The sequence below is a fragment of the Symphalangus syndactylus genome, chromosome 22 (genome assembly GCF_028878055.3).
Source record: "Symphalangus syndactylus isolate Jambi chromosome 22, NHGRI_mSymSyn1-v2.1_pri, whole genome shotgun sequence".
Classification (NCBI taxonomy): Eukaryota; Metazoa; Chordata; class Mammalia; order Primates; family Hylobatidae; genus Symphalangus; species Symphalangus syndactylus.
Window position 1 is genome coordinate 74,841,739 of NC_072444.2, and position 26,004 is coordinate 74,867,742.

The window sequence follows — 26,004 nt, forward strand, 5'->3', positions numbered from 1 at the left end:
GGCTGGGTGAGCCAAGAGGGCTGTCCATGGCCCACAGCGCCTGTGTCTCCTCCAGGCTGGAAAGGAAACTGGAGAGTGGACTCCACTTAAGATCCCCCCCAGGCCTCCTCAGGAAGCCACAGCCACTCCAGAAGCCTTCCTGGTGCCAGAGGGTGCAGAGCTGAGCAGAAAGGTGGCCTCTGGCCAGGATGCCCAGCTCTGACCTCAGCACCCTCTCATCTCTTGGAGACCTGGAGCCTCTGCCCCAGTCAGCCCCGGGGAGCCCTGGGATGCAGGCCGTCACCTTGCAGCCAGAGCTCTGTGAGGCTCTGGGCCTCAGCCTAACCACCTCACGGGGTACAGGGTGCAGTTGAGACTCGGGGATGCCACGTGAATTGGCAATTAGGCGGCGGGTGCACGTGCGTGTGGACGCCCTCACTCTGGCACTCAGCAGCAGCCTCGTTAATTGGAATTGCGGTGGGGGAGTTACCCAGCTCCTCCTCTTATTAGTTTGTGGCATTAGGGAAGGCCCCTGGGAGCACACCCTGCATCTTCCCAAATTAAACCAAATGCAAGGTCTCTATTTAAAGGTTATGCTGCACTAGTGAGTTTGCCACAAGGACCATTAGCATTAATGTTTCATGAAGGTTGGGGCTATGAGTGGATCTGGTAGGCCAGGCCTGCACTCCAGGAGGGAGGGACCTTGTAGGCAGAGGGACATGGGGCCAGCCGGTCTACACTGAGGCTGGGCCATGCCGAAGCCAGGACACACTGAGGCTGGTCCACGCTGAAGCCAACCTGCACTGAGGCTGGTCCACGCTGAGGCTGGAGCTGCTGCCGGGACGTCTGTGCTCACCCTCAGGCTGCTCTCCCAGGGTCCCCACGCCTGTTCCAGTTTGGGTCTGGGCAATGTACATGGCGCTGTGCGAGTTCTGTCTTCCAGGGTGGGGTGGCTCCCGCCTCTGAGGGCTCCCAGCCCATGCCCGGCTTTCTGCTCCCCTCTCCCTGTCGGCCCCACCTGAAATCAACAGGTTGCTTCATCTCAGTCAAACATACAGTTGAGTTCCGTAAATGAGACCAAAATCTGTTTCTGTGAGATAAAATTGATAAACCTCTAGCCAGACTAATCGTATAAGAGGACATGAACACTCTTGGGCGTGAGGGAAGTGACAGTGATGCCATTTTCCATGTTTCATTAGAGCCATCCTGGCGGGTGTGAAGTGGCTCCTGTGGCTTTTGTTTGCGTTCCCCTGAGGCCAGTGGTCCTGAACTGCTCACCCTGTGCTTATGGGCCACGCATCTGTCTTCTCTGGAGAAGTGTCTGTCCCATCCATTGCCCGCTTTGTAAATGGGTTGTTTTGCTGGTTAGTGGTAAGAGTCTTCATGTGTTCTAGATACTAGACCCTTCTCAGGTATATGATATGAGAGGCCCCTGTGAGGCAGCCCAGGAAGGGCTCTCTGACTTGCTGGGTGTCAGGGCCTTGTCAGGGAGGAGATGGCCATCTGTGGGCCTTGGGAAGGGGTGTGGAGGGGCCAGGCACACATGGCCCTGCCTCCTGCAGCCTGGTGCGGGCACAGGGTTTGCCCAGAGAGAATGATTTCCACAGACAGGCTCAGTGCTAGGACTGCCAGGAGACACTCAGGGCCCCTGGAAGGCAGCCCTGGCTGCCGGGAATCCTGTCCTCCAGGCTCTTGCCGTGGGATCATGGCCCTTCCCGAGAAGTCTGCCTGCGGCGCTGCCCTCCTCAGCCACGCTGTGTGCCTAGACCACCCTGGAGCGCTGCCAGGTCCTCCAGAGAGTCCGTCAGGGACTGTGCTGCTGCTTCACAGCCACCGTGACACAGGCATGAGGGAGTAAACGCAGAAAACGAGGTTTTAGGTACTGAGTGCCTGGGCTGGGCCCAGAGCAGTGTCCTGTCCTCAGGCCTGGCTGTGGAGGGCTTCCCTGCCCTGTCACTGCACTGGTGGGCCCTGATCTGTCTGCGCTGAAGTCTTGTAGGCTGGGCGCTCCACAAAGTGCCTGGGCCTCAGGTCCCTGTGGTGGGGATGGCTGGGCTGCTGTGTGCCACCTGAACGGGGGACGGCCAGGCTGCTGTGTGCCACCCGAACGGGGGATGGCCGGGCTGCTGTGTGCCACCCGAACAGGGGACGGCCAGGCTGCTGTGTGACACCCGATCGGGAGACGGCCGGGCTGCTGTGTGCCACCTGAACGGGGGATGGCCGGGCTGCTGTGTGCCACCTGATCGGGGGACGGCCGGGCTGGTGTGTACCACTTGATCGGGGGATGGCCGGGCTGGTGTGTGCCACTTGATCGGGGGACGGCCGGGCTGCTGTGTGCCACTGAACGGGGGACGGCAGGGCTGCTGTGTGCCACCTGAACGGGGGACGGCAGGGCTGCTGTGTGCCACCTGACCGGGGGACGGCCGGGCTGCTGTGTGCCACCTGAACGGGGGACGGCAGGGCTGCTGTGTGCCACCTGATTGGGGGACGGCCGGGCTGCTGTGTGCCACCTGATCGGGGGACGGCCAGGCTGCTGTGTGCCACCTGAATGGGGGACGGCAGGGCTGCTGTGTGCCACCTGAACGGGGGACGGCCGCGCTGCTGTGTGCCACCTGATTGGGGGACAGCTGGGCTGCTGTGTGCCGCCTGAACAGGGGATGGCCGGGCTGCTGTGTGCCACCTGATCGGGGGACGGCCGGGCTGCTGTGTGCCACCTGAACGGGGGACGGCCAGGCTGCTGTGTGCGCCACCTGATGCAGGGACACAGTTGCCCCCGGGAGGTGAGTCTTGCTCTGTGACCTTCGGATGAATAATGAATGAGCTCTCCCCCATGTCGGGAAGTGTTCAACAGGGCCCTCTCCTTATCCCCAGCGCCCTCTTCCTGGATCCCAGCTTCCCTCCTGCGCTTCCGCACGCTGCTCCGTCTGCCTGCTACTCCTTTCCTTCTGGGTCTCCCCTCCCTCACGGACCTCCCGCCGCTCCCGCCTCTCATGGGCCTGCCCCGGGTGTGAGTACGCGTTCTACAGGTCCTCGGTGAGGGTGCCTCCTAGGGGCCTGCCTGACTTCCTGCCAGCTCAGCCTCCTCCCTAGGCTGTAGGCTGCCTGAGATCGGAGCTTTAGACATGGTCCCGTGCCTGGGAGCCCGAGTTTCCCACCCAGGGACAGGTGGTGGTATCCCCGTCGTCACGGCGAGGGCTGGAGGCACAGGTGCCTGTGAGTGACCTCTGAGAACGCTGCTGCCCCAGGCCTGTGCCCTGCCAGCGAGTCCCCCAGGTCCTCACAAGGAGCCCTCTGCACCCTCCACTCTCGGCTGCCCGGTCCCCAGGAGAAAAGACGTGGAGCCGGGGCTGCTGGGCGGCCGTGGCCCTGCCATGTGGACCTGGTGGCTGGGCGAAGGCGCTGCAGTTGGTGCCGAGAGCACCTCAGGACCATCCTTGCGTTTGCTGTTCCCCCACCTGCCTCTTTCCCCCTCCCCGATGGCTTTCCTTCTTTTAAATACTGGCATGTCTACACAGCTTCTCAAATTGGTGAAGAGCAGAGCAGACTCTAGGTCTTGTCTGCTCAGCTTGAGCAGCTCCCTTTGCTTCATCCTGGGTGCTCTGACCCACCCCAGGACCTCCCCATTCCGAGCTCGGCCACACTCACACTGGACATGCCCGGGAAGTGGCCATTGCTGCGTCCGTGCCTACCGTCTGCCCACCCGTGTGCCCGTCCAAGCACCGACTGTGTGCCAGGTTCTGTGCTGGCAATGGGGCCCTACATGGTTGCCACGTCTCCTCCAGGGAACACCCCATCCAGTAGGGAGGAGAGTCACGTGCCCAATCACCGTGTGGTGTGGTGGGGTAGAGGGTGCGGTCACAGAGGAGTGGGCGTGGGCACTTCCAGCTGGCAGGGGAGGGGCGAGGGAGCTGGCAGGGGAGGGGCGAGGGAGCTGCCAGGACAGATTGTGGGGAAGGCGGCATTTCAGTTGGATCTAAATGGCGGATGGGAGCGGGGGTGTAGGTGTAAGGTGACCCATGGACATGGATCGTGGGTCTGCCCCTCTGTGGCTACTGTCCTGTGCCATGGGCCTGGAGGGGGATGTAGGCGTGAGAGCTGGCCTGGCGGGGAGGTGCAGGGTGGGTGGAGGACCTGCAGCATGGCTGGGGGTGTTGGGCACAGGCTCGAGGGGGCAGACATTGGCTACTGTGAGAATACAGTTGGGAGCTTAGTTATGAGTCTAAGGTTACACATTAAAATAAAAGGGCTTGATTTTTGCTCTGAACATTGTGGCATACATCAGCGTTTCCCCCTTGTTTCCTGGAAATCATCCACACATAACAAGAAGCATGAAAACCAAAATGGCACTTAAATTTCGACAAAACAGAAATGCAGCTGCAAACCAAGCCCCAGGCAGAGACAGGCAGCCCATGGTGCGGGAGAGTGCAGTGAGCAGACACATCCCCAGGGAAGCCTGGAGCAGTGCCGGTGGAGACAGCTCCGCAAGGGAGCCGCTGAGTAGAACTCCCTTGCTGGCAGGAGCCCTTGCAAGAGGCAGCCCCTGACCCTGGCTCTGCGGTGGGGGGGTCGGCAGCAGCTGGAACAGGGGTCCCTGGACTGGCGTTTGGTTCCAAGCTGCAGCAGAGGTTGGTGCTGAGCTGAGGGGTCACACAAGTGCATCACATGTGCTTGAAGCCGCATCTGTGGCAGAGAGAACATTTGCTCTCAGGAGAACTCACAGCGTCCTTTCTCTCCTGCCGGAGGGAGCTACTGGGGGCTGATTGGACTCGCAGCAAAACTGTCACTGGATTACAGATAAAAGGAAGCAGGCCTGTCCTTCCCCACTGTGAACCTGTGCACAGAGCCGGATTCAATAAAACTCATCTTCAGCAGTGAGCAGTAAAGGTCACTCCGTGCATTTGCGTAAGAGCAAAAGAGAAAAAGAAGAAAAACAAGTGGCAGAGAAAGTTTCACAGAAGAATGGAGGACATTGAGCAGGTGAAAATTCTATCCAGACATTTTGCCAAGAAATAAAAGTTAATGAGGCGGTAGAGTCTGTGAGGCTTGGGTGGAACGCACACGCTCCAGGAAGAGACAGTGAGGCCGGGGGATGCGTGAGACAGGACCCAGAGGGTCTCAGGGCAGGAGAGGGGGCAGCACAGGAAGGAAGGGTGACCGGATGCACAGGGAGGTGAATCATGGGAAAAACTACCTAAAGAACCCACAGCAAGAGTTCCATCTCCTGAACTGGAAGATGAAGTGAATGTGGAAGCTGGGAAATGTAAGTGCTACATGTCGTATATTCAAAAAGAAGTGTCAGGATGGCAGAGGGAGGAGAGAACATGAGGATGACGTCCTCGCCGTTGAGAGCCGAAGACACAAACACACCATCTAAAGGTAGTATCAGGTGGGGAGAGTAGATCGAGCTGCGTGTTAGGCTCCCTAGAGCACCAGGTGCAGTAGACTGGTCTATCCCGAGAGTGACTGTGTAAGGGCCTGGCTCCTGGCCATGGAGCCAGGATCCCGTGGTCTGCATCTGCGCACAGCAGACCTGGAAGAGCCCGTGCTGTGCCCAGTCCAGCTCTGCAGGCCTGAGAACCAGCGGAGGCTGTGGTGAAAGCCCCAGTCCCGGGCGGAAAACAGGAGCTGCCCCGCTCAGGCCACCAGGCAGGGGAGGAACGCTCGCCTCCTCCAGTTTTCATTCCATTCGGGCCTCAAGGGGTTGGAGAGGCCTGCCCATGCTGCCCAGGGCAGTCTGCTGAGTCCCCGATTCAAATGCTGATCTCATGCACGAACCCTCCCAGAGACACCCAGAAAGTGTTTTGATCTGAGTACCCCAGGTCCTGTCCAGTGGACACTTTGAATGAACCGTCACAGACTGTATAAACAGTGAGGGTGATATATCTGACTAGTTAGGCACTCAACATAGGAGATACAGTAGGTACTGTCTAGTAGGAAATTATAGGTGTGAAACAAAGCTGAGTTATAAAAGCAACCAGGGTAAAACACACACACTTTTCTAAGCCTCGAGAGAATTACACGCAAAAAAGTAAACTAGATTAAAAAGGCCACAGAATGATATAGATGTAAAAGCTACAAAATCGTAAAGCATAACAACAATAATACAACAGAAATAGACACAAATCAAGTTATAGATGGATTAAACTCTCCTGTTAAAAGGAAAGGACTTCCTGATTGGATTGCAAAGCAAAACCAAACATGTTGGAAAATATGGGAAGCAAAGGCATCCTGATGATGCGAACCTGGAAAGCAGGAGCTATGATCTCGATGCAGTGTGAGTTCAAGCCGGAAGCCGCTCAGAAACAAAGGTGGGCGCTTTTCACAGCGAGGTGCGGATGGGTTAGCCAAATAATACGTCACCACTGTAGGGAAAAGCAGAAATGAGAGATTCAAGGGGAAATTGTCAAAGACGCCAGTAGCAGAATTTATGTCCTAATCTGCGATATATCAAGTGGGCAAAGAATAATGGAAATAGCAGAAAAATGTATATGGGCGTAAAACCCATATCCCCCAAATTAGAGAATATACTCATGTTAAAGGGAGCACATAGAAAACATTCACAAAGATTAATTGTGTATTCGGTAATAGAGAAAGCCTTTATAAATTAAAATAAGTAGAACTAATACAACTTCTGTGATTGCAATGTGATGTAAAATCAAGAACAAAATCAGGAAAACAAAAGCTCTTAACACTTGGAAATTAAAAAACAAAACCCAAAACAGAACAAAACACTGTGTCTTAAACAATTCTTGGTTCAAAGAAGTACGATTCAAAAGTGCATAAGATGTAGAAAATAATTGTCATGAAAACACTTCTCATCAGAGCCTGTGGGAACCATCTAAATTCACAAGTTTAAATATTTATATTATTGAACAAGAAAGCATGTAAAAATATATGGATTGGACCTTCAACCCAAGAAGTCGGAGAACAAAAGGAAAATAAACCTTAGTGAAACAAAAAGGTAGGAATTTGTAAAGATCAAAGCAGAAGTTAATAGGAAAGTGAAAAATGGTAGAAATAATAAATAAGTCCAAATACCTGTTATTTGAAATAAAACCAATAAAACATATGAATTATTCACAGTTCTAATAAAAAATTGATAGAAAGTATCACCATCCAAATAAGAAACAGGACTAATTACCTGGAGCTATTGGCTGAGCAGGAGCCTGCGAGAGCTTTCAGGCGTGCTGAGAATTCTGTGTCCCGATCTGGACGGTGGATACATAGGTGTGGACATGTATAAAAAGCCATCAAGCTGTGCACATAAGATTGAGCAGTTTACTGCGTGTAAATTATGTATACCTCGATGGGAAAGCAAAGATTAAAAAATTGAGAAGAATTACAAGTTTTATCTGAATTCTATAAAAGGAATTATGAATTATATCTCAATTCCATTTTAATAAATTTAAAAATCTGTAGGAAATGAATGACATTTTAGGGAAATGTTATCTGTCAATCCCAACTCCGGAAGAGAGAAATTTTAAACAGACCAATCATTGTAGAAAAACGTTGTCCCAAAATTGCCATGGCTGCTCTCCCCCACCACAAAAGGAAAGAAACAGAAGATGCATCAGGCCAAGCCAGTTTCATGGGAAAATTCTACCAGATCTTCAAAGTGAAGATACTTTGAACACTGTGTAAACCAGTTCAGACGGTGGGAAAAGGAGGGGAAGGCATTCTGGAAGTGTTGCATTGACACCAACAACTGCAAAGGCCTTACAAGCCTGTGTGTGTGTGTATGTGTGTGTGCGTGTGCACATCTGTGTGCGTGTGTGTACGTGTGCATGCATGTGTGTGTACTTGTGCATGCATGTGTGTGTACGTGTGCATGCATGTGTGTGTGCATGTGTGTGTGCATGCGCGCACATACATGTATCAGTGTCAGTGTTAACACGTCACGAGCAAAATTCAGCAGGAGGTTGAAATACATCATATGCAGTAGGGTTTATTCCAGGACCAGCCTGTCAGCTTGATTTCAGGATATCAGTTTATAGGATACCCTCTTCATATTTGCTGAAAAGGCGTTTGACAAAATCCAACATTCAGCCTTGATTAAAAACTCTTAATAAAATAGGAATATATAGGTAATTTCTCACCGTGATAGAAAATACCTATTTGAAGCCAAAGGTGACGTGCTGTAAATAAGAAAGTATTGGCTTCAGCTCCAGTGAAGCCACAGGCCACCTAAGGATGTCCAGAATCACAACTGTGATTTCGTATTATTCTGGAGATACTAGTCATCCAAAGTAGACAAGGGAAAGAAACCCAAGGTATCAATATTGGGAAGGAGGAGGAAAATTGGAAAATTATCCCTCTTTGCTGTTGATAAGATTGTGTACCCAGAGAATCAACTGAGAACTGCTGCCGTAGATTGGAATTTAGTGAAGGGGCCGGGAAACAAAAATTTAAAATCATGTCTACAAAGATAAGTTAGAAAGAAGAAAAGGCCAGGCACGGCGGCTCACACCTGTAATCCCAGCACTCTGGGAGGCCGAGGCAGGTGGATCACTTGAGGTCAGGAGTTCAAGACCAGCCTGGCCAACATGGTGAAACCCCGTCTCTACTAAAAATACAAAAATTAGCCAGGCTTGGTGGCGTGCACCTGTAATCTCAGCAACTTGGGAGGCTGAGGCAGGAGAATTGCTTGAACCCGGGAGCTGCAGTGAGCTGAGATGACACCACTGCACTCAAGCCTGGGTGACACAGTGAGACTCTGTCTCAGAATATATATATATATTTAGGTATAAATTTTTATGTGTGTATATATATATATAGTGAAAAAAAGCAAGGTACCAAATGATGTGTAGGACATCTTACCATTTTTGTTAAATAAAGTGTGGTGGGAGGAAGAACATAAACATGCTGTCATGTGCACCAGCAGCCTCCGGAAGGAACATATGCTCAAACCTCACAACGTTGGTTGGCTGAGAGTCGGGGGCCTGTGGTGCTGGGGTTGGAAGTTGGGGAGAGGCTGCTCAGGGCATGGGCTTCCGTGTTTGTTGTCTGAACTGTGGATCTTTCTTGTTAATGGACACATGATGCTTGTACATATTTATGGGGTACATAGTGATATTTCAGTACATGTAATGTATGGTGATTAGATCAGGGTAATTAGCATATCCCACCCCCTTGCACGCTGTGCACCCCCTGCCCCAGTGCCCTTTTTCCCAGGCTCCTGCTGGCCCCCAGCCCAGGGGGTGTTGTCCCCCCTCGAGTCATCGTGTCTGGCAGGCTTTGCAGCTTCACTGCTGGGGGCCTCCAGCTGCCCTGGTACCTGCTGGCACCTATCCTTCCCTCCCTGAGGCCACGCTGCCCTTCCTCTTTCCTTTGTGATGGGGTGAGCCGGGCTTTGGAGTGGGTCAGGACTGGCGGGCACAAGGTTCTGACTTGGGCCGGGGGCAGGATTTACCTCCCTGAGCCCATCGGATCCTGTCCGTGAGACACCCCAGGAGTGGTGAGGGGCGTCTCTGGGTGGGCCTCCCTTAGCACCCCCAGAGCCTGGAGCTGGTGCCTACGTAGCCCCTCAGCCTGCGCCAGCCTGCCTGACCAGGCCCCCATCTGCGTCCTACTCTTCCTTGAGCCTGCAGTCCGTTCTGGCTCCTGGCCTCCCCACCATCTGCTGTCCCCGACGCCTCCCACCCCAGGTGTGTAGGGGTGAGCTAGAATCCACGCTCCTGGCCGGGCGCAGCGGCTCATGCCTATAATCCCAGCACTTTGGGAGGTCGAGGTGGGTGAATCACCTGAGGTCAGGAGTTCGAGACCAGCCTGGGGAACATGGTGAAACCCCATTTCTACTAAAATACAAAAAATTAACCAGGCGTGGCAGCATGTGCTTGTAGTCCCAGCTACTCAGGAGGCTGAGGCAGAAGAATCGCTTGGAACCTGCGAGGTGGAAGTTGCAGTGAGCTGAGATTGTGCCATTGCACTCCAGCCTGGACGACAGAGTGAGACTGCGTCTCTTAAAAAAAAAAAAAAAAAAGAATCCAGGCTCCCTCCCGGGCGGTGCAGCATCTTATGCTGTTCTGTAGAGGAATTGGAAGTAGCAGAATAAACGACGGCTGTGGCCGTTAAACCAAACCGACAGCAGCGTTGGAGCGTGCTCTCTCACCAGCTGTGTGTCCGCTCCCCAGAGACTCTCACATCTGCCCCACACACCTCACCGTGAGCCTCTGCAACTGCTGCTCTTCAGGAGACGGAAGTGACAACAAAGTGAGAGAACTTGAGTTTGCAAAGTTAGAGTGCTGTGTGGCCTGGCAGCTTCAGGTTTCCGGGAAAGCGGTCTCTCCCGCAGCTCCCAGCCCAGGTCGGGGGTGCTGCCAGGGGCAGTCTCAGGGGCCTGGGTGGGGGTTCCCCACACACCTGGGTGCGCTCTTGTCTGCTGACCCTCTGTCCTTTGCTTTCTCCTAGCTGGAGATGGAGCTGAAGATGCTAAAGTCTCAGTCCAGCTCTGCCGAACAGAGCTTCCTGTTCTCCAGGGAGGAGGTGGACACGCTCAGGTATGTCCCCCAGAGAGGAGGTGGACACGCCCAGGTGTGTCCTGCGGGGGAGGAGGCAGACACGCTCAGGTGTGTCCCACGGAGGAAGAGGCAGACGTGCTCAGGTGTGTCCTGCGGGGTCAGGGGAGGTGGGCACGCTCAGGCGTGTCCCCCAGGAAGGAAGTGGGCACGCTCAGGCGTGTCCCCCAGGAAGGAAGTGGGCACGCTCAGGGGTGTCCCCCAGGAAGGAAGTGCGCACGCTCAGGCGTGTCCCCCAGTGGGGAGGTGCGCATGCTCAGGTATGCCCTCTCCAGAGGAGGGAAGTGCAGGAGATACGTCCTCCAGCAGCCTCCTGTCCCTCTCTCCAGCCCGTGCCCTTCTCTGTGTGCTCCCCCGTGGGTGGCTGGAGTGAAGTCTTGCTCCTCTACTGCCTTCCAGGAAGGGCTTTTCTTTTTTTTTCGGAGTCTTGCTCTATCACCCAGGCTGGAGTGCAGTGGCCCGATCTCGGCTCACTGCAAGCTCCGCCTCCCGGGTTCACGCCATTCTCCTGCCTCAGCCTCTCCGAGTAGCTGGGACTACAGGCGCCCGCCACCACGCCCGGCTAATTTTTTTTGTATTTTTAGTAGAGACGGGGTTTCACTGTGGTCTCGATCTCCTGACCTCGTGATCCACCCGCCTCGGCCTCCCAAAGTGCTGGGATTGCAAGCGTGAGCCACCGCGCCCGGCCCAAGGGCTTTTCTTTGTAAGTCACATCCCATCCACCTAGGTTCCTCTCTGCAGGGACACTTGTCTCTGCTGGTGTGGGCCTTTCTTCAGCAGCACTTCTCCAGCCAGCGCTGACAGTGGGGGCCTCTGTGTCCCCGACGCTCAGAAGGGAGCAGGTCCTCCATCACAGGGCGGCGCTGGAGCTGGGTCTGCAGCTGCAGGGGCTGCATGGCAGTGCTGTGCCGAGACGGCTGCACCGGAGTGTGGCTCAGAGCAGAGCCCGGGCAGTGCGGCAGCCAGGCATGTCCAGCAGCCCTCGGGCTGCACTTCAGACATGCTGCCAGCTCTCTGCCACCGCACTGTCCTAGGGCAGCCTCACCCCAGCTCCTGCTTGCACACGGCACCCCTAGAGCAGGGTCTGCGGGCCGGGCTGCTCTTCTAGAGCTCTCTTCCCCTCCCCCGCCTTGTGGGACCCATCAGGGTCCTCAGGCAAGAGGTTTCCAGAGAGACGCAGGTGGAGCTCCGGGCCCTGCTTCGGTGCCTGTGTTGGCGCTGCCCCGTCCAGTGTGGGTTGAAAGTGGCCGTGGGGCAACCCAAGTGTCCTGCCAGAATCCACTGTGGGAGGTGGTGGCTGTGGGCACAGGGTGGGGTGGCAGGAGGCCCATGGCTTTCCTGCATTGGCCACTCCTCTGCTCTGAGTGTCTGCAGCAGGCCAGGCCCTGGGCATCCAGGGTTTCTCCTGGTTGTCAGAGGAACTGAGAACAGGGGACCGAGACAGCTCCAGGGGACATCTGATGGCCCTGCAGTGAGATGGGAGTGGGGAGAGAGCAGCCTTCCTTTGGCCACTCAGCTTTGGTGTGTGGGCTCCTGGACCCCCCGCGGCAGCAGCCTCTGCTTTGTCACACCCACTCCCTGGGGTTCCGGTTTTCACCCATGGATGGCCCCTCTTTCTCAGGGTTGCCCAGAGTAAAGCAGGAAAAGGGCTGCCTTTAGTCTGGCCCTGGCCTAGGAAGTGCTCTGCACGTGAGAGCTGTGATGCCTTCTAGTTTCGAGGTTCCTCCAGCGTCTCTGAAGCATTCCTCGTGCATGGGCTGTGCCTTACACATCGCCCTCTCTGACACCCGCCGGAGTCTGAGTGGTTTGATTTACATCTGTTCAGCTGTTGAGATACCGAGTGTGTGCCGTGGCGTCCTTAGGGCTGAGCATGGAGGCTGATGGAGTGGTGAGTGGGCCCCGACACGCTCTCCGTCTTCATCCGCGTCTCCGTGTCTTGGGGACCTGGGGGCCATTCTTCACCTAGGGGCTCTGTCGTTACAGCCTGTGAGGTGCATGTAGTCCTGTGACAGCGGGTGTCTCCCCAGGAAGTGCGTCTGCGTGCGGTCTTCAGGTTGTTGGGGGTCAGGGGCTGTGGATGAGCGTGGGTGTGGGGCGGGGGAAGCTGGAGACCGGGTGGGTGCCATGGTGAGTGTGCAGTCTCTTTCCTAGCAGCGATGGGAGGCACTAGAGGCTTTAAAGTGGAAGAATGTGGCTGGAGAAAGCACTGGCTGCCAGGCCTGGGGAGGGGGAGGAGAGTGGCAGAGAGGCCGTCCCCGCCACCTGCTCGCCAAGCATTGGTGCTGGGAGCCCCTCCGAAGCTGGAGTTGGCTTTTCCTTTGCAGAGATGAACAAAACATGCCTCCCACACACACCCTGACTTGCAGGAGCAGCCCCGCCTGGGGAGAAAGACCCTTGCCACACAGAACAGCGGGCCTGGGGGCCTCAGAGAGGGGGTCGTGTGTAGCGAGACAGAAGGAATGGCCCAGAAGGGCAGCCCAGGCAGGTCAGGAGCTCGCCAAGGCTGGATGACGTACCAGACAGGCTTCAATGTATGTCTGCTGTGAGAGGGGGAGCTGGGACCAGCAGCAGAGGCCACGCCTTGTCATCATGGAGAAGGGCCTCTGGAGGCACGCGGGTGCAGGGGGAGAGGCCATGCATAGCAGCGAGTCGGGAAGGGCCGGGCTGGTGTGGCTGGTGCCTGACTCTGCAAGGTCCTGAATGCCATGCGAGGCAGGGTGGTCTCCACCGTTGTCCTCTAGTCCCCAGGAGCCACGTGGGAGGTGGTGGAGTAGGTGCTTAAATCTGGGGAGTTGCGGCTGTGGCTTCCAGCATCCGTGGAGGTTTCAGGAAGGTCAGCGTGTCCCGGCCCGTGGCTGCCCACGCAGGAGCCCGCATCACGCTGCACGGCTCCCCGCTTTCTGAGACGGCACTCTGCTTTCTGCTGGGCCTTTTGGCACCTAGAACCTCTCGTTCTGCAGTTGATGGGAGCATGGCCAGGCGTGTGTCAGATTTGTGTGGGCTGGCATGCTTGGGGTTTATTCATTTTTACAATTTAAGAAAAGGCCTTTATCATTGATATCTTTTACATCAAGGTCAAAGCTTCTCGTCCCCACCATTTTGTTTGGAGCCCTTCAGCCTGCCGCTGCACTGTGGGAGCCCTTCTCTGGGCTGGCCGAGGCTGGAGCTGGCTCCCTCTGCTTGCGGGGAGGTGTGGAGGGAGAGGCGCAGGCAGGAACCGGGGCTGCGCGCGTGGCGCTCATGGGCCAGCGCGAGTTCTGGGTGGGCATGGGCCTGGTGGGCCCCGCGCTCCGAGCAGCTGGCCGGCGCTGCCAGCCCTGGGCAGTGAGGGGCTTAGCACCCGGGCCAGCAGCTGCGGAGGGTGTGCTGGGTTCCCCAGCACTGCCAGCCGATCTGCACTGCACTCGAATTCTCACCGGGCCTCAGCTGCCTGCCCACGGGGCAAGGCTTGGGACCTGCAGCCCGCCATGCCTGAGCCCACACCCGCCCCCTGCCGTGGGCTCCCATGCGGCCGAGCCTCCCCAATGGGCGCCGCCCACTGTTCTGCACTCATGGTCCCATCAACCACCCAAGGGCTGAGGAGTGCAGGCGTGTGGCACAGGACTGGCAGGCAGCTCTGCCCACAGCCTGGCGTGGGATCCACTAGCTGAAGCCAGCTGGGCTCCTGAGTCCGGTGGGGACTTGGAGAACTTTTATGTCTAGCTAGAGGATTGTAAATGCACCAATCAGCAATCTGTGTCTAGCTAAAGGTTTGTAAATGCACCAATCAGTGCTCTGTGTCTAGCTAATCTGGTGGGGACTTGGAGAACTTTTATGTCTAGCTAAAGGATTGTAAATACACCAGTCAGCACCCTGTGTCTAGCTCAAGGTTTGTAAATGCACCAATCAGCACTCTGTGTCTAGCTAAATGTTTGTAGATGCACCAGTCAGCACTCTGTGTCTAGCTAAAGGTTTGTAAATGCACCAATCAGTGCCCTGTCAAAACAGACCAATCAGCTGTCTGTAAAATGGGCCAATCAGCAGGAGTGGGTGGAGCCAGATAAGGGAATAAAAGCAGGGTGCCGGAGCCTGCAGCGGCAATCGGCTCAGGTCCCTTTCCGCGCTGTGGAAGCTTTGTTCTTTCACTCTTTGGATAAATGTTGCTGCTGCTCACTCTTTGGGTCCACACTGCTTTTATGAGATGTAACACTCACCACGAAGGTCTGCAGCTTCACTCCTGAGGCTGGCGAGACCACGAACCCACCGGGAAGAATGAACAACTCCAGACGCGCCACCTTAAGAGCTGTAACACTCACCACGAAGGTCCGCAGCTTCACTCCTGAAGCCAGCGAGACCACGAACCCACCAGAAGGAAGAAACTCTGAACATGTCCGAACATCGGAAGGAACAAACTCCAGACACACCATCTTTAAGAACTGTAACACTCACCGTGAGGGTCCATGGTTTCATTCTTGAAGTCAGTGAGACCAAGAACCCACCAATCTCGGACACAGGAGGACCAGGGATGGTCCTCACACACACATGCACAGCCACACATGTGTGCCTGCTCTTGCCCACGTGCACACACGCATACACAGCCACATGTATGTGCACCTGCCTATGCCCACATGCACACTCACATTTTCACATCCATCTATTTGTTGTATGTGAATGACATGTATCACAGCATCGTTTTTCAACACAGAAGCTAGAGAGGGCGTTGGTGGGGATTTTTAAGAGGCAGCAGCTGAGGAGCCCTTTCAGCTGGAACAAATCTGAGCTACTCCTCTCTGCTGTCAAATAGCAGCTCTAGCAAATCCTAAATGTTGCCTGTGGATTTAGCAACTGGTTAGACGCTCGCTAATTCCAGAGGCTCGCCTGTCTGTGCCAGTGCCTGCTAGTCACACTCGGGCCCTTGCTTCTCAGCCGTGTGATGCCTTCTGTGTCCCTGGAGGTGCTGGGGACCCTGGAGACGCCGGCCTGCCTCGGGATGAGAGGTGACCCAAGACCCCACTAACCCGAGGTCCCCACTCCTCAGGACACTCTGTGATCTCCACTCACACCCCAGGGACGCAGTGCCCAGGCCCACATCCTTTCCAGAGGGCCAGGTGCTAGACTTTTAATGTTCTTTTGTAGAAATTATCATTTTTTATCCAACAAATCTCCATTAAACACAGCTGCTCTAAGTCTCCTCATGAAGCCACATAGAGGTAACTGGAAAGACAGTCCCTGCCTGCCAAGCTTCCAGGGCAGTGGGTTGATCTTTGAGCTCACTGTGCCCAGCCCAGGCCGCCAGGGAGCATACAGCCTGGGAAAGTGGAACCGGTTTTCCCTGTTTCTGTCCTGTTCTGCAGCTGCTCCTGCTGCCCACCGTGGAGAACCTGCTGGCTGGGCCGGGTCTGGAGTACAAGTGATTGGTCCCATTGGAAGGACAGCTGCGGCCGGAAAGAGGTCACCCTCAGATGCTATGGACCCAGGTGGGAGGGTGTGGCCCCGATGGGGCCCGGTGATGGACTGCCCAGCCCATCTGGGGATCAGGAGCCCAGGGCGGGACTTGGGGAGCCTTTGTGGCCTCATTCTCCCTCCCCCCCCGAGCAGCTTCAGGAGCAGGCTGAGGCAGCCAGGTCAATAGGGTGAAGGCTGGTGAGCCGCCTCCACCTGGCTGGGCAGCACTGTCAGCAGGCCCGTGACCACCAGAGCTGACCCCAGCCCACTGCCTGGCTGCCGGTAGCGACAGCGGCCCCTGTGCCTGGGCTCTGCAGGTGGGGCCGGTGACCACAGCTGGTGAAGGCAGGTGCGCTCCCCAGGTCCGGCCTGCAGCTTGGGTCCTCAGGGCCCTGCCTGCCTGGGTCCTGTGCCCTGGACCTGCTGCTTCCTCTCCAAAAGCCTGCCCGCCTCCCCTGGTCCCCAGCATCCTCAGGTTACCCACACACTCTGGCCGGGGCCTGCTCTGTGTGCTGTGCTGGGCACTCTGGGCCTTTCCTTCTGGCATCTCATGCCCTTCCGCTCTCGAGAGCTTTCTTGGCTCTGTTCACTGATCATTTCCTCTCCTGTTTTCTGTGTCTTCTTTCTGAAACTGTTACTTGGATGTTGGATTTTTGAATAGTTTTCTCTCTTTTAAATCTTTTTGATCCTGTTTTCCTTCTTTTTGTCCTACCTTCTGTATTTTCTCAGCTTTGTTAACCTGTTCTTATTTTATTTGTTGCCATACTCTTTGTTTCCTGAGAGTGTGTTTCTGTTCTCTGAGGATTCTTTTATGTATGAAACATCCTGTCAGTGTTCATGAGTGCAGTGGGGGTCACTGTGTCTTTGATGTTTATAATAGGGCTTTTTGGAGTTTTCTTCTCCTAGTGAACCCTGTTCTCTGTTGCTCTAAGTTGCTGTTTTTCTGCCAGTGTTGGACCTTACTCTTTTCTTTCTGGATGATTTCCTTAAGCGTTTGGTGGTCCCAGCTGCCCGTGCCAGGGTGGGTTTGCCCTGTGCTTCTCCGCGGAATCAGGCTGGGTCTTCCACTGGGGAGCCCTTGGGAGGGGCCTCTGATCTTTCCTCTCAGCCTGGGTGACTGGCTGGGGGGGCCTGTGCTGCCAGCTCCTGGGGGCTGAGCAGGGAAGCATGTCGCCAATGTAGGACTCCTCTTGCGGTGGGGCACCCTGTCCGTGCCTTACCTAACGGCCTGTCTCAGCCCGGAGATGTTACACAGGATGTGCAGAGTGACATGCAGGCTCCTGCCCTTCACTCCCAGAAGCAGAAGCCAGCAGAGTGCCCTGTCCCCGCCCAGTGTCATCAGCGTGGCCCCTCAGGGAGCATGTCTCCTGCCCCAGCCTTCAGCAGCCGGCACTGCTCCTGTGTCTGTGCTGGGCAGGGTCAGCAGGGCTGATGGCAGGGACCTTGGTGCCATTCGGCAGAGGCAGGCCCAGCTCTGGCTCTCTGGTCCACTAGTGTCCCAGTGCCCAGCAGGGAACGGAGCCTCCACCTCACCCAGCACCGAGGCAGAGCAGGATGCGGAGGGGGGTCTTGAACCCCCGGGAGCCCATGTCAGAGGCTCAGCAGGGCCTTCCCCACACCCTGCAGCAGGGAGGCTGTGGGCTGCCCTTCATGTCTCCTGTCCGTGGTGTTGGCAAGACAGGCGGGGGCCCAGCTCGCACCCGCCTGTTCATGGTCCTCGTGTGCGGGGTACACATTCCCGCTCTAGGGGCTGAGCTCGTACCCGCCTGTCTGTGGCCCTCATGAGCAGGTACACATTACCCGCTGTAGGGGCCCAGCTCACATCCGCCTGTCCGTGGCCCTCATGAGCAGGTATGCATCGCCACTCTAGGGGCTGAGCTCACACCCACCCGTCCGTGGGGTGAGTGGGGTACGCATCCCCACTCTAGGGGCCCAGTTCACACCCGCATGTCCGCCCCCCTTGTGAGCAGGTGCACCTCCGCACTCTGCGTGTGCCAGGATGGTATCCACCAGGTCTGTGTGGTGGCAGAACTCCCACTCTGCCCCCAGCTCTGGCACGCCTAGATGTACACAAACCAAACAATAGTTTCAAAACCCAGGACGCAGAAGTGTTTGGGATGAACAGAGAATCGGGCAGATCTACATTTACAGTTGAGAACTCACACCTCACTCTCTGCGACTGATGGAACTGAGTGTCCCCATCAACCCGCAGGACCTAATCAGTGTCTGGGGAACGCCCTGTCCGAGAGCAGAGGACTCTTGCCTCTGCATTCCCGTAGGACAGTCACAACAGATCACATCACGGGTCATCAAAGAGACCCCAGTAAACTCGAAAGAATCAAATTCACTCAGACTGTGTGCTCTGAGTGGAATGAACCCAAACTAGATGTCAGTAACAGAAGAACAACAGGGAGGTCTCTAAACATTAGGAAATTAGCAACACATGTCTGCATTGCCCGTGTGGGGGAGGAGGTCTCCCGGTACAAATAAGTACACTGAGCAATAATGGAAATACACACATCTAAGTAAGTGGGGTCCAGCTAGACCGGTGCTGAGAAGGAAGTACGTCACGCTCAGTGTTCACGTTGGGAAAGAGGAATGGTCTCTGATTTATGTTCCTATCTCAATAACCTGGAGAAAGAGCGGAATAGCCCAGAACAAGCATGGATGAAGGAAATAATGAGCAAAAAGCAATGGAATTGAAAAAGAAAATAGAGAAAATTATTAAAACAGTAAGCTGGGGCTTTTTTGGAAAAAAAATTCAATAAAATTGACAAATCTCTAGCAAATTTGACAAAAATAAAAAGATAACCAAAATCATCAATATCAGCAATGAAATAGGGGCCATCACTACAGGCCCTGTAGCCATTAAGCAGAGGGTGTTACCCCACAAACAACTTGAAGCAGCAGATTCACTCCTCAGAACCCACAAGCCACCAGACTCGACCAAGATGAAATAGGTTATCCGAATAGTCTTGTAAACTATTAAAAAAAAAATTGAAGTCATAAAGATGAGAAGGATATCCCTAGGCCCAAATGGTTTCCCTAGAGAAATCTACCAGACAGTTAATAATTAAGATCAGTTTGACACAGAAAATTGAAGAGATTGCCAGGGTTTAGGCGCGGGGGTGCATGTGTGTACAAAACGACAGCGGGGCGGGCCTTCAGGTGTCAAGACAGGTCTGTGTCTGGACGGCGGTTGTGGGCGCACACATCCACACATATGACAGATCGCATGGGAGTAGACGTGGAGGGAAGTGTCTGTGAGCTGGTGGCAGGTGAGCAGTCTCTGGATTGTACCCATGTTTTCCCATTTTTGATATTGCTGTTTAAGTTGTTACCATTGAGGGAGATTGGGTAAAGAGGACACGGACCTCCTTGTACGTTTCCCACACATTGCTGTGAATCTGTGATGAAGTCTTCATTCTGTTTTAAAGGTCTCCAGCCAGCCCTGCAGTTCCAGCGCTCCCTCCTCCCTGCTTCTGGAAGTTGTTGCTGGGGTGGGTATCCCCGAACCTGGGGAGCTTGTGGTGTCAAAGCTTCTTGGCTGTTCCATTGCTGGCGCAGGAGTCAGCTTTTCTGGGGTCGTTTGCCACTCATCTGTCTGGAAGCTTTCCAGCTTCCATTCTAAAGGCTATTTGATGCTGTGCTTTCTTTTATTTTCTTTGTCTTCCGGTAAATGCCTCAAAAAAAGTAAGCAAAATCTTTACCCTTGTTTTACTGGGATTTTGAGAGAGATTACACTTAAATGCACACATTCAAGCCACCATCTTTAACTGAAGTCTTTGATGATTTTTCCATTTATATATATATATTTTTAAGTGAAACACGCATCATTTGCATCCTGTTTCTCCACTATATATTATAACGTGAACACTTCCCCATGTTTTTATAGGTTTTTATAAGTCTTAACATATAGTTGATTAACCCCTTTTGGAGCTTGAGTGGTTTCGCGTTTTCATCTAGTGAGAACGAAGGTGAACTGTGGGCCATGTTTTGACTTCTGTGCGAGAGAATTCTGTGTGTCTAAAAAGACCGACTGTAGCCTGTGGGAGCCTGGCTGCACCGAGAAATCCCATCCCTTGTGGTTTTTAGTGGTGACGGCAACAGCCCGCAGCAGCAGCGGTGGCCATGATTGCAGTGAGAGGCAGCTGACGTTTGTGCAGGGCTCACTGTGGGCCCCGCATGGCACTGCATGCATCTCCACGCAATCAAGTTCTAACTGCGGGCCTGAGACAGGGTTTAAGGATAGTCACTGTATTGAGGTGGAACTCGCACACTGAAGGGCTGGCTGTGGGCGCTGCATGGCACTGCATGCATCTCCACACCACTAAATTCTAACTGTGGGCCTGAGAAGGAGTTGAAGGATATCTGCTGTATTGAGGCGCAACTCGCACACAATGGGAGGGATTCATTTAAACCTGAGTTCATGGTCAGTGAGTACCAAGGGCGGGCAGTGGTGCCCTTATCCAGGGAGCAGGTCATAGAGGCTGTGTTATCTTCAGAGTTTTAAAACAATAATTAAAGCAAATAAAAGTGGATGCACTTCTTATCACCACATGCCTGCAGTTCTAAAGAATGCCAGCAATAATCTGCAACTCTACCACCATTCCCCCACGACGTGCCACCGTCACGTTTCAACAAATGTATGCACAAGCATGCAACCACCACAGTAAGACATAGGACATAGCCCAGCAGGTTTTTAAATTTTTTACTTTTTAAATTATATAGTAGGCTGGGCATGGTGGCTCACGCCTGTTATCTCAGCACTTTGAGAGGCCAAGGCAGGCGGACCACCGAGGTCAGGAATTGGAGACCAGCCTGGCCAACATAGCGAAACCCTGTCTCTGCTAAAAATGGAAAACTTAGCTGGGCGTGGTGGTGCGCGCCTGTAATCCCAGCTACTTGGGAGGCTGAGACACGAGGTCACTTGAACCCGGGAGGTGGAGGTTGCAGTGAGCCGAGATCATGCCACTGCACTCCAGCCTGGGTAATAGAGTGAGACCGTCTCAAAAAAAAAAAAAAAGTAAAAATTAAAATTATATAGTAAAATTAACTTTTTTCTTATAGGATACAGCTCTGTGAACTCTAATCACCCTGTAATCAGAGTGCAAAATAACGTCACCCCTTCAGGAATCCTCCATGGTCCCCCTTTCCATTCACCCGGCCACACAGGGACCTCCCAGCAGCTGCACATCTCCGCTCCACCCTGCAGCTCGGCTTTTTCCAGCCGAGTCCTACAACATGCAGTCTTTTGAGACTGGCTCCTTTCACTCAGCACAACGCTCTTGAGATCCATCCGAGTTGTTTGTGTATAAAAGTCAGTTCCTTTTTCACTTATGTAGCTTTCTCATAAATATCGAGGTCAGGAGCTATGAGTCTCCCTCCTGGTGGTTCTTTTTCAGGAGGGTTTGACTCCGCTGACGGGTAAACAGCATGCAGTCTTCTCCCTGACACAGATGGCTTTACATTTACTTAGGTTTTCTTCATTTCTTTTAGCAACGTTTGGCAGTTTTTAGGGTACAAATCTTATGCCTCCTTGGGTAAATGTATTGCAGAGTGTTTTGTTCTTTTTGATGCTGTTATGAATGGAATTGTTTTCTTGATTTCCTTGTCAGATTGCTCGTTGCTAATACAGGGAAATACAACTGATCTTTTGTGTGTTGACTTTGTATCTTGCAACTTTGCTGATTTTGTTTATTGACTAGAACAGGTTATTTGCAGCTTCTTTAGGGTTTTCTGTAGCCTGGCATCTGCAAAGAGAGAGAAGTAGTTTTACTTCTTCTTTTCCAATTTGGATACAATTGGATACAATTGGAAAATATTTCTTTTTCTTGCCTAATTGCTCTGGCTATGTTGAATAGAAGCAGCAAAAGCAGACATTCTTGTCTTGTTCCTCCTGATTTAGGGGAAAAGCTTTTAGCCTTCCACCATTGAGATTGACATAAGCTATGGGTTTTTTGTTTTATTTGTTTATTTTTTATTTTTATTTTTTATTTTTGAGATGGAGTTTCGCTCTGTCACGCAGGCTGGAGTGCAGTGGTGCCATCTTGGCTCACTGCAACTTCTGCCTCCCGGGTTCAAGCGAATCCTGCCTCAGCCTCCCGAGTAGCTGGGATTACAATCATGTGCCACCATGCCCGGCTAATTTTTGTATTTTTAATACAGACGGGGTTTCATCACATTGGCCAGGCTGGTCTTAAACTCCCGACCTCAGGTGATCCACTCGCCTCGGCCTCCCAAAGTGCTGGGATTACAGGCGGGAGCCACCACACCCGGCCAACAGTTGATTGTTTGAAAAGATGGAATTGCCACACCATTTACCAGATTCAATAGGCAAGTTGTGGAAACTGGACGGAGAGTTCTCATACCTTCTTCACCCGGTTTCTCTCGCTGTTGACATCTCACGCCGCCATAGCGTTCGTCACCGGTGTGTGACTCTGGGCCTATCTCCAGCCCTTGTCTGGATCCACCAGGCTTTCCTGCATGTTGCAGCCAGGGCACCGCGTTGATTTTAGTCGTCACATCTCTCCTGCCGCTGGTCAGTGACCGTTTGTCTTTCCTCGTTTCTCCTGACCTCAGTATGTTTAGGTGTCCCTAGAACGCCCCCGAAGCAAGCTTGTGTGATGTGTTTCCTTATTAACCTGAGATGGTGGTTTTTGGAAGGAAGATCACAGACGGCAAGTCCTTTCTCACCATGTCCCATCAGGGAGCCCCTGACATCCACGCAACAGCAGTGTGGACCTGACCGCCGGACTGAGGCGTGGACGGCGGACCTGACGGCCGGACTGAGGCGTGGACGGCGGACCTGACTGCCGGACTGAGGCGTGGACGGCGGACCTGACGGCCGGACTGAGGCGTGGACGGTTGACCTGACGGCCGGACTGAGGCGTTGACGGCGGACCTGACTGCCGGACTGAGGCGTGGACGGTTGACCTGACCACTGGACTGAGGCGTGCTCTGCCTGGTGCCTCGTCCGCGAAGCTGTTTGTACTTTCTCCACTCTCTTCCTTGGAAGCGAATCCCTCAGGGCGCAGGCGACGCTCCCCTTCTGGAGGGATGAGTTCTACATGTATGATGTGGAGTTCTGTGAGGGAGGTGTCTCCTCTTCCCCGTTTATTCACTTCTTCTTTTATTGGCAGCAGTGTGGACTGAAGGGTGTTTGCCGCATGCTCTGTGTCCAGTGCATGCACCGGGACTTGTTTATTGAGCGCAGTGTGGACTGAAGGGTGTTTGCCGCATGCTCTGTGTTCTGATCCGGTGCATGCACCGGGACTTGTTTGTTGAGCGCAGTGTGGACTGAAGGGAGTTTGCCACGTGCTCTGTGTTCTGATCCGGTGTATGCACCAGGACTTGTTTATTGAGTGCAGTGTGGACTGAAGGGTGTTTGCCACGTGCACTGTGTTCTGATCCGGTGCATGCACCGGGACTTGTTTGTTGAGCGCAGTGTGGACTGAAGGGAGTTTGCCACGTGCTCTGTGTTCTGATCCGGTGTATGCACCGGGACTTGTTTATTGAGCGCAGTGTGGACTGAAGGGAGTTTGCCACGTGCTCTGTGTTCTGATCCGGTGCATGCACCGGGACTTGTTTTGCTGGGTGATCTCCCCGCGGCTGGCCGCTCCCCACTGTGCCCCGTCATTGGATTTCCTGAGCCCTTCCTCACTCTCCGGCACCACAGGGTGCTCCAGACTCACCTTGTGTCCTCTGCCCCAGCTTTCCAATCAGCCGTTCCTCCACGGAGCCCTGAGCCTTCTCTCGGCAGCACAGTCCTGAGCAGCCCAGGTCAGGGTCTGGGTGTGCCTGTGGCTCCTGGGGCGGCGCTGCTTCTACACCCTCCCGCCAGCTGCCTTTACCATAGTGTTTGCCTGCTGTAAATATTTTACTTGCAGCCTGCCTGTACCCATTCTTTGAGTTTCTGTATACGTGATGTCATCGGGTCAGTTTCTGAACCATCATGGCAATCTCTGTCTTTTCATTGCTACCATTTTATTATTTGTTTGTGTGTCTCCTCCATTTTTGTTTTTCCTTTTCATGCTTCCTGCTTTCTCTCAAGTTACTTGAATGGTTTTTAGTATTTCATTTTAATTTAGCGGATGGGCATCTGACTATTTCTCAGTTTGATGTTTTGAGTGTTTGCTCTGGGAATTAGAGTACTTATCACTGCCTACTTAGAATCAGCGTCATCCCACTTGAAGTCACACCTGGAAGCCCCTCCCGGCAGGTCCCTTGCCCTCTGCCTTCCTGCCGTCCTTCCACCTACATGGAAATGCCACAGGTTTTGTTTTCAGTCATACAGTGTTTTGAAGAGGGCAGTAGGAGAACCGGGTATTATCTGTAAGCCCAGATAGCTGCCGTCGGTTCCTCCTTCATTGTCGACTCCCCAGGTATCCTTCATGTCCTCTTTCCTTCTGAAGGATTTCCGGCAGCCACTCCTGGAGAGCAGGTGGCTACGATTCCTCACGGTTTCCCTCAGGTGGGTCCGTCTTTATTCCCCTCGTGTTCCTGAAGGAGCTCTGCCCTGCGCACGCAGCGCGGCCCGCGGCCCTCGCCTCCCAGCGCGCCACGAGTGCGGCGTTCCTCCTCCTCACCGCGGTTCCTGCCTGGGGAGAGATTTTCAGATGCTTGAATCACTGTTCCCTTTGAGGTCACACAGATTTTTTCTGTTTTCACCATTTTTTTGCCTTCAGTTTTCAGCAGTTTCATTTGGATGTGTCTGGGTGTGGATTTCTTTGGGTTTATTCTGTTTGGAGTTTGCTCAGCTTCTTGAATCTCTAGGGATTTTTTATTTTTTTTTTTTGCCAAATTTGGGATTTTTCAGCCATTTATTTCCTTAAATACTTTTTCAGCACTTCACTTTTCTGTGAATTTGCTGAGACCTTTGGGTGTCCGTGTGCTGTGAGATTGTGCACACTCGTCTGCGTGGGCCGTCTTGTGGCCCCTCTCTGCCGCACTTCCCAGATAACCCAGCCCTGTCTCCTCAGCCCCGGCAGCTGGAACTGCCTCTCCAGGCTGACTTGAAATCTCTGTGGTTCTTCATGTGCCGAGTAATTTGGGGTTATGTCCTGAACACTGTGAGAGAGGTTCTGTGTTTAAGTCCTGTGAGGAATGTGAGTGTTTCAGTTTGGCAGTGAGCCGACCTTGGTGGATTCTAGCCCAGGTCCCAGCGACCTTCTGTGGGGTGCGGTTCCCATCCCAGTTCAGGTCGTGAAGCCTTGGCAGTGCTCCTGGCCTTGGCCTGGGACATTGGCAGTGCCCGTCAGCTTAGCTGTCGTCGGCTTCAGAGGCCAGTGTGGATGGGACCCAGGCACAGGCCGACCCAGGGATGCCCTCAGCTCTCACTGGCTTCAGATGCCAGTGTGGATGTGACCCAGGCATGGGCCGACCCAGGGATGCCCCCCAACTCCCCAGGACCACCCTTTTCAGTCCCTCCATTCCGTGCTCTTCGGGTGCTTTCATGTTTCTGGGTCTCCCCTTTGTGGTCCTCCAGGGATGTGGGGCTCTCTTTGCACCGTCTGTTGCACTCTGCTGGTGTCGTGGAGATTGGGCCCACGCCTGGCCCTGCGGGAGGAGGACAGGGAGGAAAACGCAGCTAGAGTTTGTCCTGCCCATCTGGGAACGGAGAACACGGCTCCTGCTTCAGGCTCGCTGCCGCCCCTGCAGCCCTGTGGGCTGAGCCCGTGGTAGTGTGTGAAAAGCAGAGGCAGAGGCCACGGGGGCCGGGGAGTCCATACTCCGAGCAGGGAGGGCCACACGCTCCTGAAACTCTGTGGCTTTCTTTCCCGGCCCGCAGGTGAGTGCCAGAGGACTCTGCCTTGAGCTCCTCCTACAGCAGCCTCACTGCTGCCTGGATGGTGGCATGAGGTTGAGGTCAGGGGATGTGAGAGAAGGGCCATGGTGTCCCCTTCCCGCCAGTGCGGTGGGCCTTCCAGAGCTGGGCGTGTGTCCAGGCTTTGTAACCCTGTCTGTGGGAGAGGAAGGGTAGGCGTGGGCACCCCGTCACACTGCCATGTCTGCGGGGCTTTGTCACGTGCTGTCTTTATGACAAGCCTGGAGGGGCGGGGTGCTCCGTGTCAGGACACACAGCGAG

The 26,004-nt window shown here is 54.1% G+C and overlaps 1 protein-coding gene across 13 annotated transcripts in view; it reads left to right on the top strand.

Annotated features, from left to right (window-relative positions):
• MAD1L1 (mitotic arrest deficient 1 like 1) overlaps positions 1-26,004 on the top strand; it is a 408,622-nt gene that overhangs the window by 235,216 nt on the left and 147,402 nt on the right. For 11 of the 13 annotated variants that reach the window (XM_063631057.1, XM_055262343.2, XM_063631054.1 and 8 more), the window contains one exon: positions 10,387-10,475. In XM_063631057.1, coding sequence (XP_063487127.1) covers positions 10,387-10,475 — 89 coding nt within the window. The other 2 variants (XM_063631061.1, XM_055262350.2) reach the window with 2 other exon arrangements.